The sequence below is a fragment of the Sinohyriopsis cumingii genome, chromosome 9 (genome assembly GCF_028554795.1).
Source record: "Sinohyriopsis cumingii isolate HCF-2022 chromosome 9, ASM2855479v2, whole genome shotgun sequence".
Lineage (NCBI taxonomy): Eukaryota > Metazoa > Mollusca > Bivalvia > Unionida > Unionidae > Sinohyriopsis > Sinohyriopsis cumingii.
The window spans coordinates 12,398,365-12,410,720 of NC_142969.1; the positions used below are offsets into that span (position 1 = coordinate 12,398,365).

The following is a 12,356-nucleotide window of genomic DNA, read 5'->3' on the forward strand; positions in this document are numbered from 1 at the left end:
CAATATTTTAGCAATTTTACATTTGAGCAGATCTTTTATTCCTGAAAAGTTTAGCAAATTACTGACAGGCAAAATAGTAAATTTCCTGAGGTAATGGTTTTTATAGTGTCTAATGAGAAGTAATGAGCATTTTTTGCATGTTATGCTTTTTTTCACAAAGACAAATGAAATCTTGTCACATTACATAAATGTAAAAAAAACTCCCTTTTGACCTTGAGAATTTCAAATTTACTTTATGGCAAAACAGATATCAGAGAGTTTCAATTAAAGTAACCAATCTTACCACTCATCAATTTGCCATTCATAGTAAAGTAATCCATCTTACCACTCATCAATTTGCCATTTGTAGTAAAGTAATCCATCTTACCACTCATCAATTTGCCATTCATAGTAAAGTAATCCATCTTACCACTCATCAATTTGCCATTCATAGTAAAGTAATCCATCTTACCACTCATCAATTAGCCATTCATAGTAAAGTAATCCATCTTACCACTCATCAGTTTGCCATTCATAGTAAAGTAATCCATCTTACCACTCATCAATTTGCCATTCATAGTAAAGCAATCCATCTTACCACTCATCAATTTGCCATTCATAGTAAAGCAATCCATCTTACCACTCATCAATTTGCCATTCATAGTAAAGTAATCCATCTTACCACTCATCAATTAGCCATTCATAGTAAAGTAATCCATCTTACCACTGATCAATTTGCCATTCATAGTAAAGTAATCCATCTTACCACTCATCAGTTTGCCATTGATAGTAAAATAATCCATCTTACCACTCATCAGTTTGCCATTGATAGTAAAGTAATCCATCTTACCACTCATCAGTTTGCCATTGATAGTAAAGTAATCCATCTTACCACTCATCAATTTGCCATTCATAGTAAAGCAATCCATCTTACCACTCATCAATTAGCCATTCATAGTAAAGTAATCCATCTTACCACTAATCAATTTGCCATTCATAGTAAAGTAATCCATCTTACCACTCATCAATTTGCCATTCATAGTAAAGTAATCCATCTTACCACTCATCAATTTGCCATTCATAGTAAAGTAATCCATCTTACCACTCATCAGTTTGCCATTCATAGTAAAGTAATCCATCTTACCACTCATCAGTTTGCCATTCATAGTAAAGTAATCCATCTTACCACTCATCAATTTGCCATTCATAGTAAAGTAATCCATCTTACCACTCATCAATTTGCCATTCATAGTAAAGTAATCCATCTTATCACTCATCAATTTGCCATTCATAGTAAAGTAATCCATCTTGCCACTCATCAATTTGCCATTCATAGTAAAGTAATCCATCTTACCACTCATCAATTTGCCATTCATAGTAAAGTAATCCATCTAACCACTCATCAATTTGCCATTCATAGTAAAGTAATCCATCTTACCACTCATCAATTTGCCATTCATAGTAAAGTAATCCATCTTACCACTCATCAATTTGCCATTCATAGTAAAGTAATCCATCTTACCACTCATCAATTTGCCATTCATAGTAAAATAATCCATCTTACCACTCATCAATTTGCCATTCATAGTAAAATAATCCATCTTACCACTCATCAGTTTGCCATTCATAGTAAAGTAATCCATCTTACCACTCATCAGTTTGCCATTCATAGTAAAGTAATCCATCTTACCACTCATCAATTTGCCATTCATAGTAAAGTAATCCATCTTACCACTCATCAATTTGCCATTCATAGTAAAGTAATCCATCTTACCACTCATCAATTTGCCATTCATAGTAAAATAATCCATCTTACCACTCATCAGTTTGCCATTCATAGTAAAGTAATCCATCTTACCACTCATCAGTTTGCCATTCATAGTAAAATAATCCATCTTACCACTCATCAGTTTGCCATTTGTAGTAAAGTAATCCATCTTACCACTCATCAATTTGCCATTCATAGTAAAGTAATCCATCTTACCACTCATCAATTTGCCATTCATAGTAAAGTAATCCATCTTACCACTCATCAATTTGCCATTCATAGTAAAGTAATCCATCTTACCACTCATCAATTTGCCATTCATAGTAAAGTAATCCATCTTACCACTCATCAATTTGCCATTCATAGTAAAGTAATCCATCTTACCACTCATCAGTTTGCCATTCATAGTGCAATTGCTACTGATATCTTACCTTAGTCACAAACATTAGAACCATTTAGCCAGGATATTCATAACCTTTGGAACCATTCTGCCAGGATATTCATAACCTTTGGAGCCATTCTGCCAGAATATTGGTTGTTACAATCCACTTAACCTTTGGAACCATTCTGCCAGGATATTCATAACCTTTGGAACTATTCTGCCAGAATATTCAATATTATGATACACTTATCATGTAATTTTAGCAAGAATCAAATTACAGTGAATATTTGCAAAGAAAAAGGAGATTAAAAGACTTACTGGTCGACCTGGAGGTCCAGCTGGTCCTGGTGATCCTGGGTTGCCCTGAAATACAAAATTTATATTTCTTTACTTTTATTGTATGAAACGTAAGGACAGCACCATCGTATAGTCCATACCAATGCTGTCAACACAAGAAAAAACATAACACTTCCCAAATTATAGGCAACATAAAAATGGTTTTAGGAAATGCCACTATAGGGTTTATTTCTGTATCTACCATTGTTCTTGTTGCAGTGGTTGCATTTTTTAAATTGCATTTATACTGAGCATTTGCAGACAGTGAAAATGGGTATTTATCCATTAAATTAGATGGCCCTGATGCAGTTTTTATTTTGAATCTATCTTAAAAGACTGGCAAAAATGGTTATTGTAACATGCTGATCAAGTACTACAGTATAGCCTGAGTTTCTACACTGACAGCAAGAGAAATTTCAGTCACTTGACAGCTTCAACACCCGACAGCTGCACAACTATGTATAGTGTTTAATATGAATCAGTTTCTTGATCTCCCATGAAAGGAAAAGCATACCAATAGGTCTTCAGATGTTTCTTATCTTGGCAATAGCTGTTTTTGACTCCCTGTACATTACATGGAGACTAAAATTGATTTGTGTTAGAATATCACACTGTTATCCTTGATTTCTTCATGGATTGGATTAAAACTAATCAAGGAACATGATTCCTGTAGGATTTATGATGGCAAAACCTGCTGGAAAACCAAAGTAGGAAATAGGTAACCAGAAACACAGATCTCTACTCTCAAAGGACAGAAAAATAAAACAATTTTTCCCACTGAGATTAAATATTGTAAAAATGGGATGAAAAAAGAACATGCAAAAAAAAGTGTAAATAAAATAAAATACATATGGAAAAAAAATGTGCATGGAAAATAAGTGTATATGAAAAATAAGTCTGCAGAAAAAGTGTATATGGAAAATAAGTATGCAGAAAATAAGTGTATATGGAAAATAAGTGTATTATGGAAAATAAGTATATACAGACAATAAGTGTATGTGTGAAATAAGTGTATACAGTTAATAAGTGAATATGGAAAGCAAGTATGCAGAAAATCAATTAATACACAAAATAAATGTAAACAGAAAATAAATGTATACAGAAAATAAGTGTATATGGAAAATAGATATATGGAAAAAAAATATGCAAAATATAAGTATTATGGAAAATAAGTATGCAGAAAAAAGGGTATGCAGAAAATAACTATGAAAAATAAGTCCATACAGAAAATAAGTGCATTTGGCAAATATCTATCTGGAAAAAGTATATATGGAAAATAAGTATATACAGAAAACAAGTGCATCAGACAATACAGATTTTAAGTGTAAAATAAGCTTGTTCAGAAAACAAGTATATGCAGAAAATATCTTATGGGCTCTCCTGTATTAATGTTGCAAAAATAAAAGCATATATTTATGTACAAAAAAGTCATGGTCTAAGACAATAACTCCTGTTTTAACATCTATTGTGTCCTAATTGTGAAATAAACAATTAACCTATTTACTGAACCTAGTGTTGCTACAGTCATTCTTTTTACTTTCTCTTCTACCTTTGATGAAGTATCTTTATGTTATATGCTGTCAAAACCAAGTCATAAACTTAGATACTTAAATTTTATCTTTATTTTTACTCTTAATAAATGAAATATTTGTTAATTTTTTTAATACATAATCTTCACTAATTTTAAGCACAAGGCAGCTAGGGCCTGCTTATCAAGTCCATGATCAAATCACTACTGTAAAAAGTTTGACCTTGCTCCCAATGTCACAAGGGTGAGCAATCATTTTGCAGAATGAGTCTTCTTTGCTTCAAAGAGATTCATCCAATGTTTGAAAAAAAATCAAAAAAAGGCTGGTGAAAATATGACCAAAGAAAACAATATACTTTAACGAAAACTGACTTGCAAACTGTTATGACTGTGCCCTTGACCCCAATTTCAAAAGGTTAATTAATTGACCCAGCTTCATATTAGCTTCAAAGATGAAGAAAATCAATAAGAGGTTTAGGAAATACAAGCAAATGAAAAAACTTAGGCATACTATAACATATATTTTCTCCCAATGTGACCTGACTCCAGGGTCAAAGGGGCAAATGCAAGTGTTATAGAACTGTTTTAACCTTATAATAATTCATCCCAAGTATGAAGAAAGGCAATCAAAGGGCTAACATAATATAAGCAAATGAAAAAATGTTAATCAAAACCCTAACATAAAGTCTCTGTCACTGTGACCTTGACTCCAAGGTCATAGAAGCAAGCAAGCATGTTGTAGAAATTTTACAAGTTTAGTTTTATAATGATTCCCATCAACGTATGAAGAAGTCCATTAAGGAAGTTAGGAAACATTTGCAAGTGAAAAACTATAAGCAAAACATTATCAAACTGTTGATGCTGACACCAACACTGTTGGAAAAGTGACTGCTATGTCTCATTTCCTACTAACCTGGTCTTTACAAACAGTGTATATGCCCTTTTCCAGGTCTTACTGCATGAACACCAGAATGGCAATGGAAATAACCATATATGTTAAATTTTTACTATGTTGGCAGACATTTAGCCCAGGATTCACAGTTACTGACTGCCTTAGATGAAGTGGCAGAATCAAGGGACTCTGGATTATAGTGATGAGGGTATGATTGACAATAAAATCTCACTTACTGCCTGGCCATCTTGTCCTTGGGGTCCTCTTTGTCCCTGAATTGAAAAAATAAAATTACAATAAATTTAAGAAATGCTAAAAACCGAAAGTCTACTTTTTTAAATTTTTTTTAAAATTTCACAGACCTTTTTTTTACTGCCTTTTACATACTCAATTTTAATCAAATGTTGTATTCTTTGATTCTGTATGATGGAAAAATATAAAATAGAATAAGAGTTGAAAAATTAGAAAAATTAAGATTTTTACAGTTTAAAACAATTTTATTTTATTACACTTTATATAATCAACTTTAATCCCATAAATCAAATTAATCATGTATATTTTTTTCTAAGAATGCATTAATGCCTTGTGTAAGTACCCTCATCTGTATGATGTAAATTAACTGAAAGATATTTACATAGGGTTTATCAATACAAAGGCATTTCAAATACAAAACAGAATGAATGTCTCCATTTGCACATTGCAGATAAAAAATTTCTAACAATTGTAAAATAATTTAGGGACAGATTTCTAAAGCAGGATTGTATCTTACTGTACAACCAGTAAATACTCTTGAAAAGTTACTAAGAAGTTATACAGTTACAATTATCTGGAAGGCAGAAAACTGCCTTGGTCTTAAAAGTGTTATATTTGTCTAATTCAGTATTCATTTTATTTGAATGAAAATGCATTTCTATGCTGACATCAAAAAATGATCACTTCTCAAAATTGTGGTATTTAATTTTGTAAAAATGTGGTATTTATATTACATAAGCAAAAGAAACAAGCAATTAAAAATTGGTATTCATATATAACTAAAGAACCAAGCAGTTTTGTACATAGCAAAGGGGCCAAGCAATCCAAAGTCGGTGTTTGTACGTTGCTACGGGTCCAAGGAACCTAAAACGTATTTACACAATTCTAAGGGATGAAGCAATCTAAAATTGTTATTTAGACATAGCAAAGGGACCAAGTAATTAAAAATTGGTATTCATACATAACTAAAGAACCAAGCAGTTTTATCATAGCAAAGGGACCAAGCAATCTAAGGTTGGTGTTTGTACAAAGCTAAGGAACCAAGCAATCAAAACTGGTACTTAGACATAGCTAAGGGACCAAGCAATCTAAAACTGGTATTTAGACAAAGCTAAGGGACCAAGCAATCTAAAACTGGAATTTTCACAAAGCTAAGGGACAAAGCAATCCAAAATTGGTATTTACACATAGTTAAGGGACCAAGCAATCCAAAATTAGTATTCATACATAACTAAAGAACCAGGTATATTTATACATAGCTAAGGAACCAAAAAATCCACAGTTGGTATTTATACAAAGCTAATAGATCAAGCAAACCAAAATTGGTTATACATAGCTAAGGGACCAAGCAAACCAAAACTGGAATTTATACATAGCTAAGGGAGCAAACAAAGAAATAGTTGTATTTATAAATATATAAGGAACCAAGCAAACCAAAATTTGGTATTTATATGTGGATAAGGAACCAAACAACCCAATATTGGTATTTATACATTGCTAAGGAACCAAGCAATCAAAACTTGCCAAAAAGTTACAGGTTGATGCGTATTTTCTAGGGCTAATCTTAGTTGAGTATGAATCCCAATTAATGGTCTTTACATTGAAAAGCATGGGAAAAGGTACCATCACTAATTGCCCATACAATAGCAACAGAATGAGCATTTACAAATTGATCAGATGTACACAGACTGATGATCACAGACACTCTTAATTAAATTCACCAAGAAATGGCTATGACAGTGAGTAAATTTTTTCAATACGACACAATTGCTGAAATCACATTGTTTTTCAACATGACACAAGTACTGAAATCACTTTGTTTTACGCCAACTAAAAGCAGCATGGCTGATTTATGTCAGGTTGAAAGTCACTAAAGATTTCCAAATATCTCTGACACTTTCCATTATCATTTTCTTGCATTGGACTGTCATTGAAATTAATAAAATCAATAAATACTTTTATTGTTTTCATTATTTATTATGAAAAAGAAATTTCAAGCACATCATTTAAGGCCAGTCTTTTAAAATTTGTATCTCTAAGGTAAAAATATGTTATATCAGTGATGTCATAACATAATAAATTATATCTTTTTAAGCTATTTGGTAAGCATTATATTTACAAAAATGGAAATGCTTAAGTGTTATTCTTCCATTATCTGTATGAGAGTTTATTTCTACATTTTCAGTACCATTTGTGACTTTGGTTTCAAAAATAGTTCATTTGATTAATTATTTTATTGATAACAAAAAAATGAACTCTCCATTGTCTAGACAAACTATAAATTATCTGTTATGATTGACAAGACTTTAATTATGAATCCAAAAATTTCAGATTTGTCTGGAAGATTCCCGTGTCTGAAAGACAACTATGAGACCACTTACGACAGGTCCAGGGGCTCCGGCTGGTCCTGGTTCTCCAGGATTCCCTGGTGGTCCTCTGGCACCTGGTGCTCCCTAGGGGATAATAATAATAATAATAATAATAATAATAATGATGATGATGATTATGATCACATCATCATCAGTAACAAGAACAAGAACAACAATAATAATAATAACAGCAATATTACTAACTTCCAACACAGATATTTTGTCTGTGGCACATTTACAGTTTTTTTCTTAAACTGATGGATTTAAGTAGCTGTTTTGTTACTTACAATAAATCATACACAAACTTAGAGAATAGACTAAAATTCTTCCAATCCACTGCAATGTCAATTATTAAAACATCTTGGACTTTGCCTAAGATACAAGGAGGTCTGGATAATTGATAATAATACAACAGAACCCGTTCATAACAAACTCAGATTTAGCAAACAGCCTGAAGTACTAATTTACATTTGAGGAATTACATCATCCATGTTCATTTTCCTCCTTATAACAAAATTCTTTTTTAAATTTCACAGTGGAATCTATTTATAAACTTTAATATAGTGCTTTGTATAATATTATTAAGTATCAGCTTACATCCAAGTGTTTACATAATGAATTACAAATTTACATCCAGGTGATTATATATTTTATGTCAACTTTCCCGTTATAAAAAGATTCTTTTGGAAGGAACAAATTTCACTGGTCAACCCCAAAAGATCAGTGATGGGAATCAAGCTCACATGCTTTTGGATACCACTCCGGCACCTTAACTAGGACTAGAATTACATGGGAATTAATATTCTAGGCCAATTACGATTCCGTTTCGGACTCCCTATCAATTGCAAATGAGGTTTGAGTCACAGCTTTAGCACCCGAGATCACAGCAACATTAAAGGAAAAACAGGGTATATGTATTCCTTCAGGCTATGTACCCATCTCTTCATTACCTATGGAAGATGTTTGAAAACGTAAAAAATTTTGTAGTGAAAGATGTGATGATTGTTTCATTTTTATTCCAAAATAAAATTTTCAAAGTCACTTTAAAATCCATCAACAGAGGTCAAATCCATTCAGTACATGAAAGCAAATATAAAAAAAATTATCACCAAATCTTATTTGTTCATTTTAAAAGGGGGAAAAATCGATGAGGTGGAAAAAAATATTAAAACAAAAGGATCATCACACTGTTAACAATTGAAGAAGATAAAATATACACTGTAACAAGATAGAATATACACTGTAACAAGATAGAATATACACTGTAACAAGACAGAATGTACACTGTAACAAGTGGTTTACAAAAAAAGGTATATTCTTGATCCATGAGGAGACTTATTGAATCACCTGAAAGGTTTCAGTTTCATCACAATTTTGCTGTATAATTAGCATATAAAATCAAAATAATTTACATCATTACATTTTCATAGCTTTTATAAATGTACAAATACATGTATAAACTCTGTCAATAAATAAATCAAGATGCAGTGTGGTGTACAAATCAAGTACTGTAAGATAATCTGTTAAGTGCCTGGAAGCCCCAGAGGCACGACAGAATTTGGTAAGGCAGAGTATATCCCTGTGTAATTCTAGTTCCTGGGTTTAACCGCTGAGCTACCATGAAGTAATATCAACAACACAGAATCTGATCTTCTGGGCTGTTAAGTAATGTTGGATCTGCCCCACCCCCTTAAAATATTACTCAGCTCCAAATCTAACTCAGAAGTATTCTGACCAATCAAAAGCCTGCTTTTGTCCACTTCTGGAATACCATTTATTACTCAGCTGGATATACATGGTACACAGGAATGGACAGGAATCATCCAGGTGATTTCCAAACCAGCAACACTGGCATCCTGACAATTACTAATTAACTAATTTTTATGTCACTGGCATTCCAAAATTTACACATATTTATTTCAACGTCATGTAGCTTACTCCAAGTCCAGGTGGTCCTGGTGGTCCTTGGAAACCAGTTTCTCCTGGAGGTCCCTGGAAATGAAATGGTATCAAATAATACAGCTCTCATGACATGAGTGTTGAAGTTTTATATGTACATGATAATACAGTCTTCAACACATTACAATTAAATTGTTAAGAAACAAAAACTATGAAATATCCATGAATAACGGATGGAATTCTCATGATTAAATTTCATTCATTACATTTTTCCAAGCATGTTATTAGTATTGAGACCTATCAAAAAAAAGAAAGAAAACAGCACACACACACAAACACAAACACACACACACACACACACATAAATGTGTAATTTACCAACATGTGTCCTTTACAAGCATGTGTCCTTTATGTACAGGTGTCCATGAGAAGCATCTGTCCTTTTTGAGTTGCTGTTGTTTGCTAAGACTGCTTTAATTGCATTAATTATTCCTTACCTGAGGTCCTTGTAGTCCCTGGGGTCCTGGTAGTCCTGACCATCCCTTGTCTCCCTTAGCTCCAAAAGCACCAGGTTCTCCAGCACTGCCTGCTGGACCAGGGGCACCCTAAAAGGAAAAAAAAGAAGTGCACACATTGAAAACAGTGACTGCAAATATTTCCACAGAAAATGTCCAACATATATGTCCATATATTTCATATATTACTTCCTGCTTTGAGGAGGTCACAAGGATTACTATGTAAATTATCCTTTGCCTTTGTAAAGAAATTTATTGTACTAACTTGCATGTGTAATGCACATCCTACTGAGGGGAGCAGCATGGAGTTTGACCTTTCATTACATAATACACCACAAATCAGGGTCTACACCAGTTCATTAAAATCTAAAGTTAATCTAGCTTCCTAGACACTGAAAACAGACACAGCAATGTATAAAGCAGGCTTGGTGATAATATAATTATTAGCTAGAGTCTGAGACTTAGTTGTTTCTTTAAGCCAATCAAAAGTGGCTTTACAAAGTTTTTCTTTTACTCAAAGATGGATTTTCAAAGTATAATTTTCTTGCTGACATTACAAGAAAGTTTTCTCTTTCATTCAATCAAAATTGGCATTACAAATGTGAAGTCCCTGTGATTAGCGGACACAAAAAACAAGCTCAAACTTAAACTCAGACCTGTCCAGATTAAACATTTGTCCATGTTTAACATATCTTTTTTAATGAAAATGGAACAATTTTTTTAAATTATGATCTCCTTGTTAAATCTGGGTCCAAAGCATTTGCAACTATAAATTAATTTAATACATGCAAAAAACATAATACTGAAAAGAATGGTTTGGTTTGGTTTCAGTGTTTCAAAGCACCACAACTGAAGTAGGTTATTTAGTCCTGAGGCAACTGCTGAAAAGTGCCTTACTTAATCAAATGTAATAAAAACAAGATTTTGAGCTTTAAAGATCTTGTAATGGACAACATTCTCGAACACTATGTATCTATCAAGAAGAGATGTAAAAATTTTGTTTTCTCTATACTTGGTAGCATGTTTAAAGAAAAAATTTCCTCATGAAATCTCTTTGATACACTGTTGTGTTGGTAAATGAAGAGTTAAGTAAAAGTTTAACTTACAGCTGGTCCAGGCTTGCCCTCAGCACCAGGAGCTCCTGATTCACCCCTGTCTCCCTGAAACAAATGGGAAATATTGTGTAAGGAAATGATGATTATATTAAATGTAAAGGGAGGGGGAAGGAAAATTTTCTACATAAATGTAATAAATATAAATATTCTGATAAAAGAGAACTAAAAATCCACACACAGAGATATATATATATAATTGGTACACTTGTTTCCATCAATATGACAGAAATATTTGTGTCAATAATGTGGTGTTAATATTTGATACACATCATTATTAAATGTACCAGTTGGGAGCCTCACCACTGTACAGTACAAAAGTTTAACTTTAGGAAAATGGTATATGCATCGTGAACTATGGGAAAAGATGTTCCTCAGAACATCCTCTGATATGTTATATAGAGAAGTCAACTTTGTCAAAATTCTGGCCATTTAAAAATCTTTAGAAATCCTCACTGTAACTGCTGGAACATGAATTTTTTTACAAGCTGTTAGTTAAATCTTGCTTTATATGTTACGCTGTGTCAGTTACCAGTAGTCAGAGTCAGTTAGCAACAGTCAATGTCAGTGACCAATAGTCAGTGTCAGTAATACCAATAGTCAGTATCAGTTACCAATAGTCAGTGTCAGTTACCAACAGTCAGAGTCAGTTTCCAATAGTCAGTGTTGGTTACCAATAGTCAGTGTCAGTTACCAATAGTCAGTGTTGGTTACCAATAGTCAGTGTCGGTTACCAATAGTCAGTGTCAGTTACCAATAGTCAGTGTCAGGTAGCAATAGTCAGTGTCAGTTACCAATAGCAAAGTGTCAGTTACCAATAGTCAGTGAATGCTTAAGCAAACCAGGGAACAAAGGACACAAAATATGCTGTGTATGTTCAGGGACATGCACAACAGAGCTTGTGCAGTCTGTAATTAAAACAGTAGCTTGTCCATTGTTACATTGTCAGTTTAAATCACCCAAATACTGACTGGTATCAACACATTCTGTTTTCTGCTGTAAATAGTGTCCATTTGTTATACAGCCAAAACCTCCTGCTGTGAAGATTATCAGTTATATTCAAAACCTCCTGCTGTGATCATTAGGTTTGCTATACAGTGAAAAACCTCTAGCTGTGAACTCTTATTTATTTCAATACAGTAAAAAAACTCCTGCTGTAAACTTTTATTAGTTTACAATACAGTACAACAACCTCCTGCTGTGAACTCTTGTCAGTTTGCAATAGTGAAAAACCTCCTGCTGTGAACTCTTATCAGTTGGCAATACAGTTAAAAAACATCCAGCTATGAACTCTTTCAGTCTGCAATACTGTGAAAAACCTCCA

The 12,356-nt window shown here is 32.9% G+C and overlaps 1 protein-coding gene across 1 annotated transcript in view; it reads right to left on the reverse strand.

Moving 5' to 3' along the window:
- The window catches only part of LOC149791276 (uncharacterized), a 114,107-nt gene that overhangs the window by 16,205 nt on the left and 85,546 nt on the right, over positions 1 to 12,356 (reverse strand). The window contains exons 35-40 of the mRNA XM_089969787.1: positions 11,027 to 11,080; positions 9,903 to 10,010; positions 9,445 to 9,498; positions 7,519 to 7,590; positions 5,122 to 5,157; positions 2,448 to 2,492 (exon numbers count right to left, since the gene is read on the reverse strand). Coding sequence (XP_089825913.1) covers positions 2,448 to 2,492; positions 5,122 to 5,157; positions 7,519 to 7,590; positions 9,445 to 9,498; positions 9,903 to 10,010; positions 11,027 to 11,080 — 369 coding nt within the window. The remainder of the gene's footprint in view (positions 1 to 2,447; positions 2,493 to 5,121; positions 5,158 to 7,518; positions 7,591 to 9,444; positions 9,499 to 9,902; positions 10,011 to 11,026; positions 11,081 to 12,356) is intronic.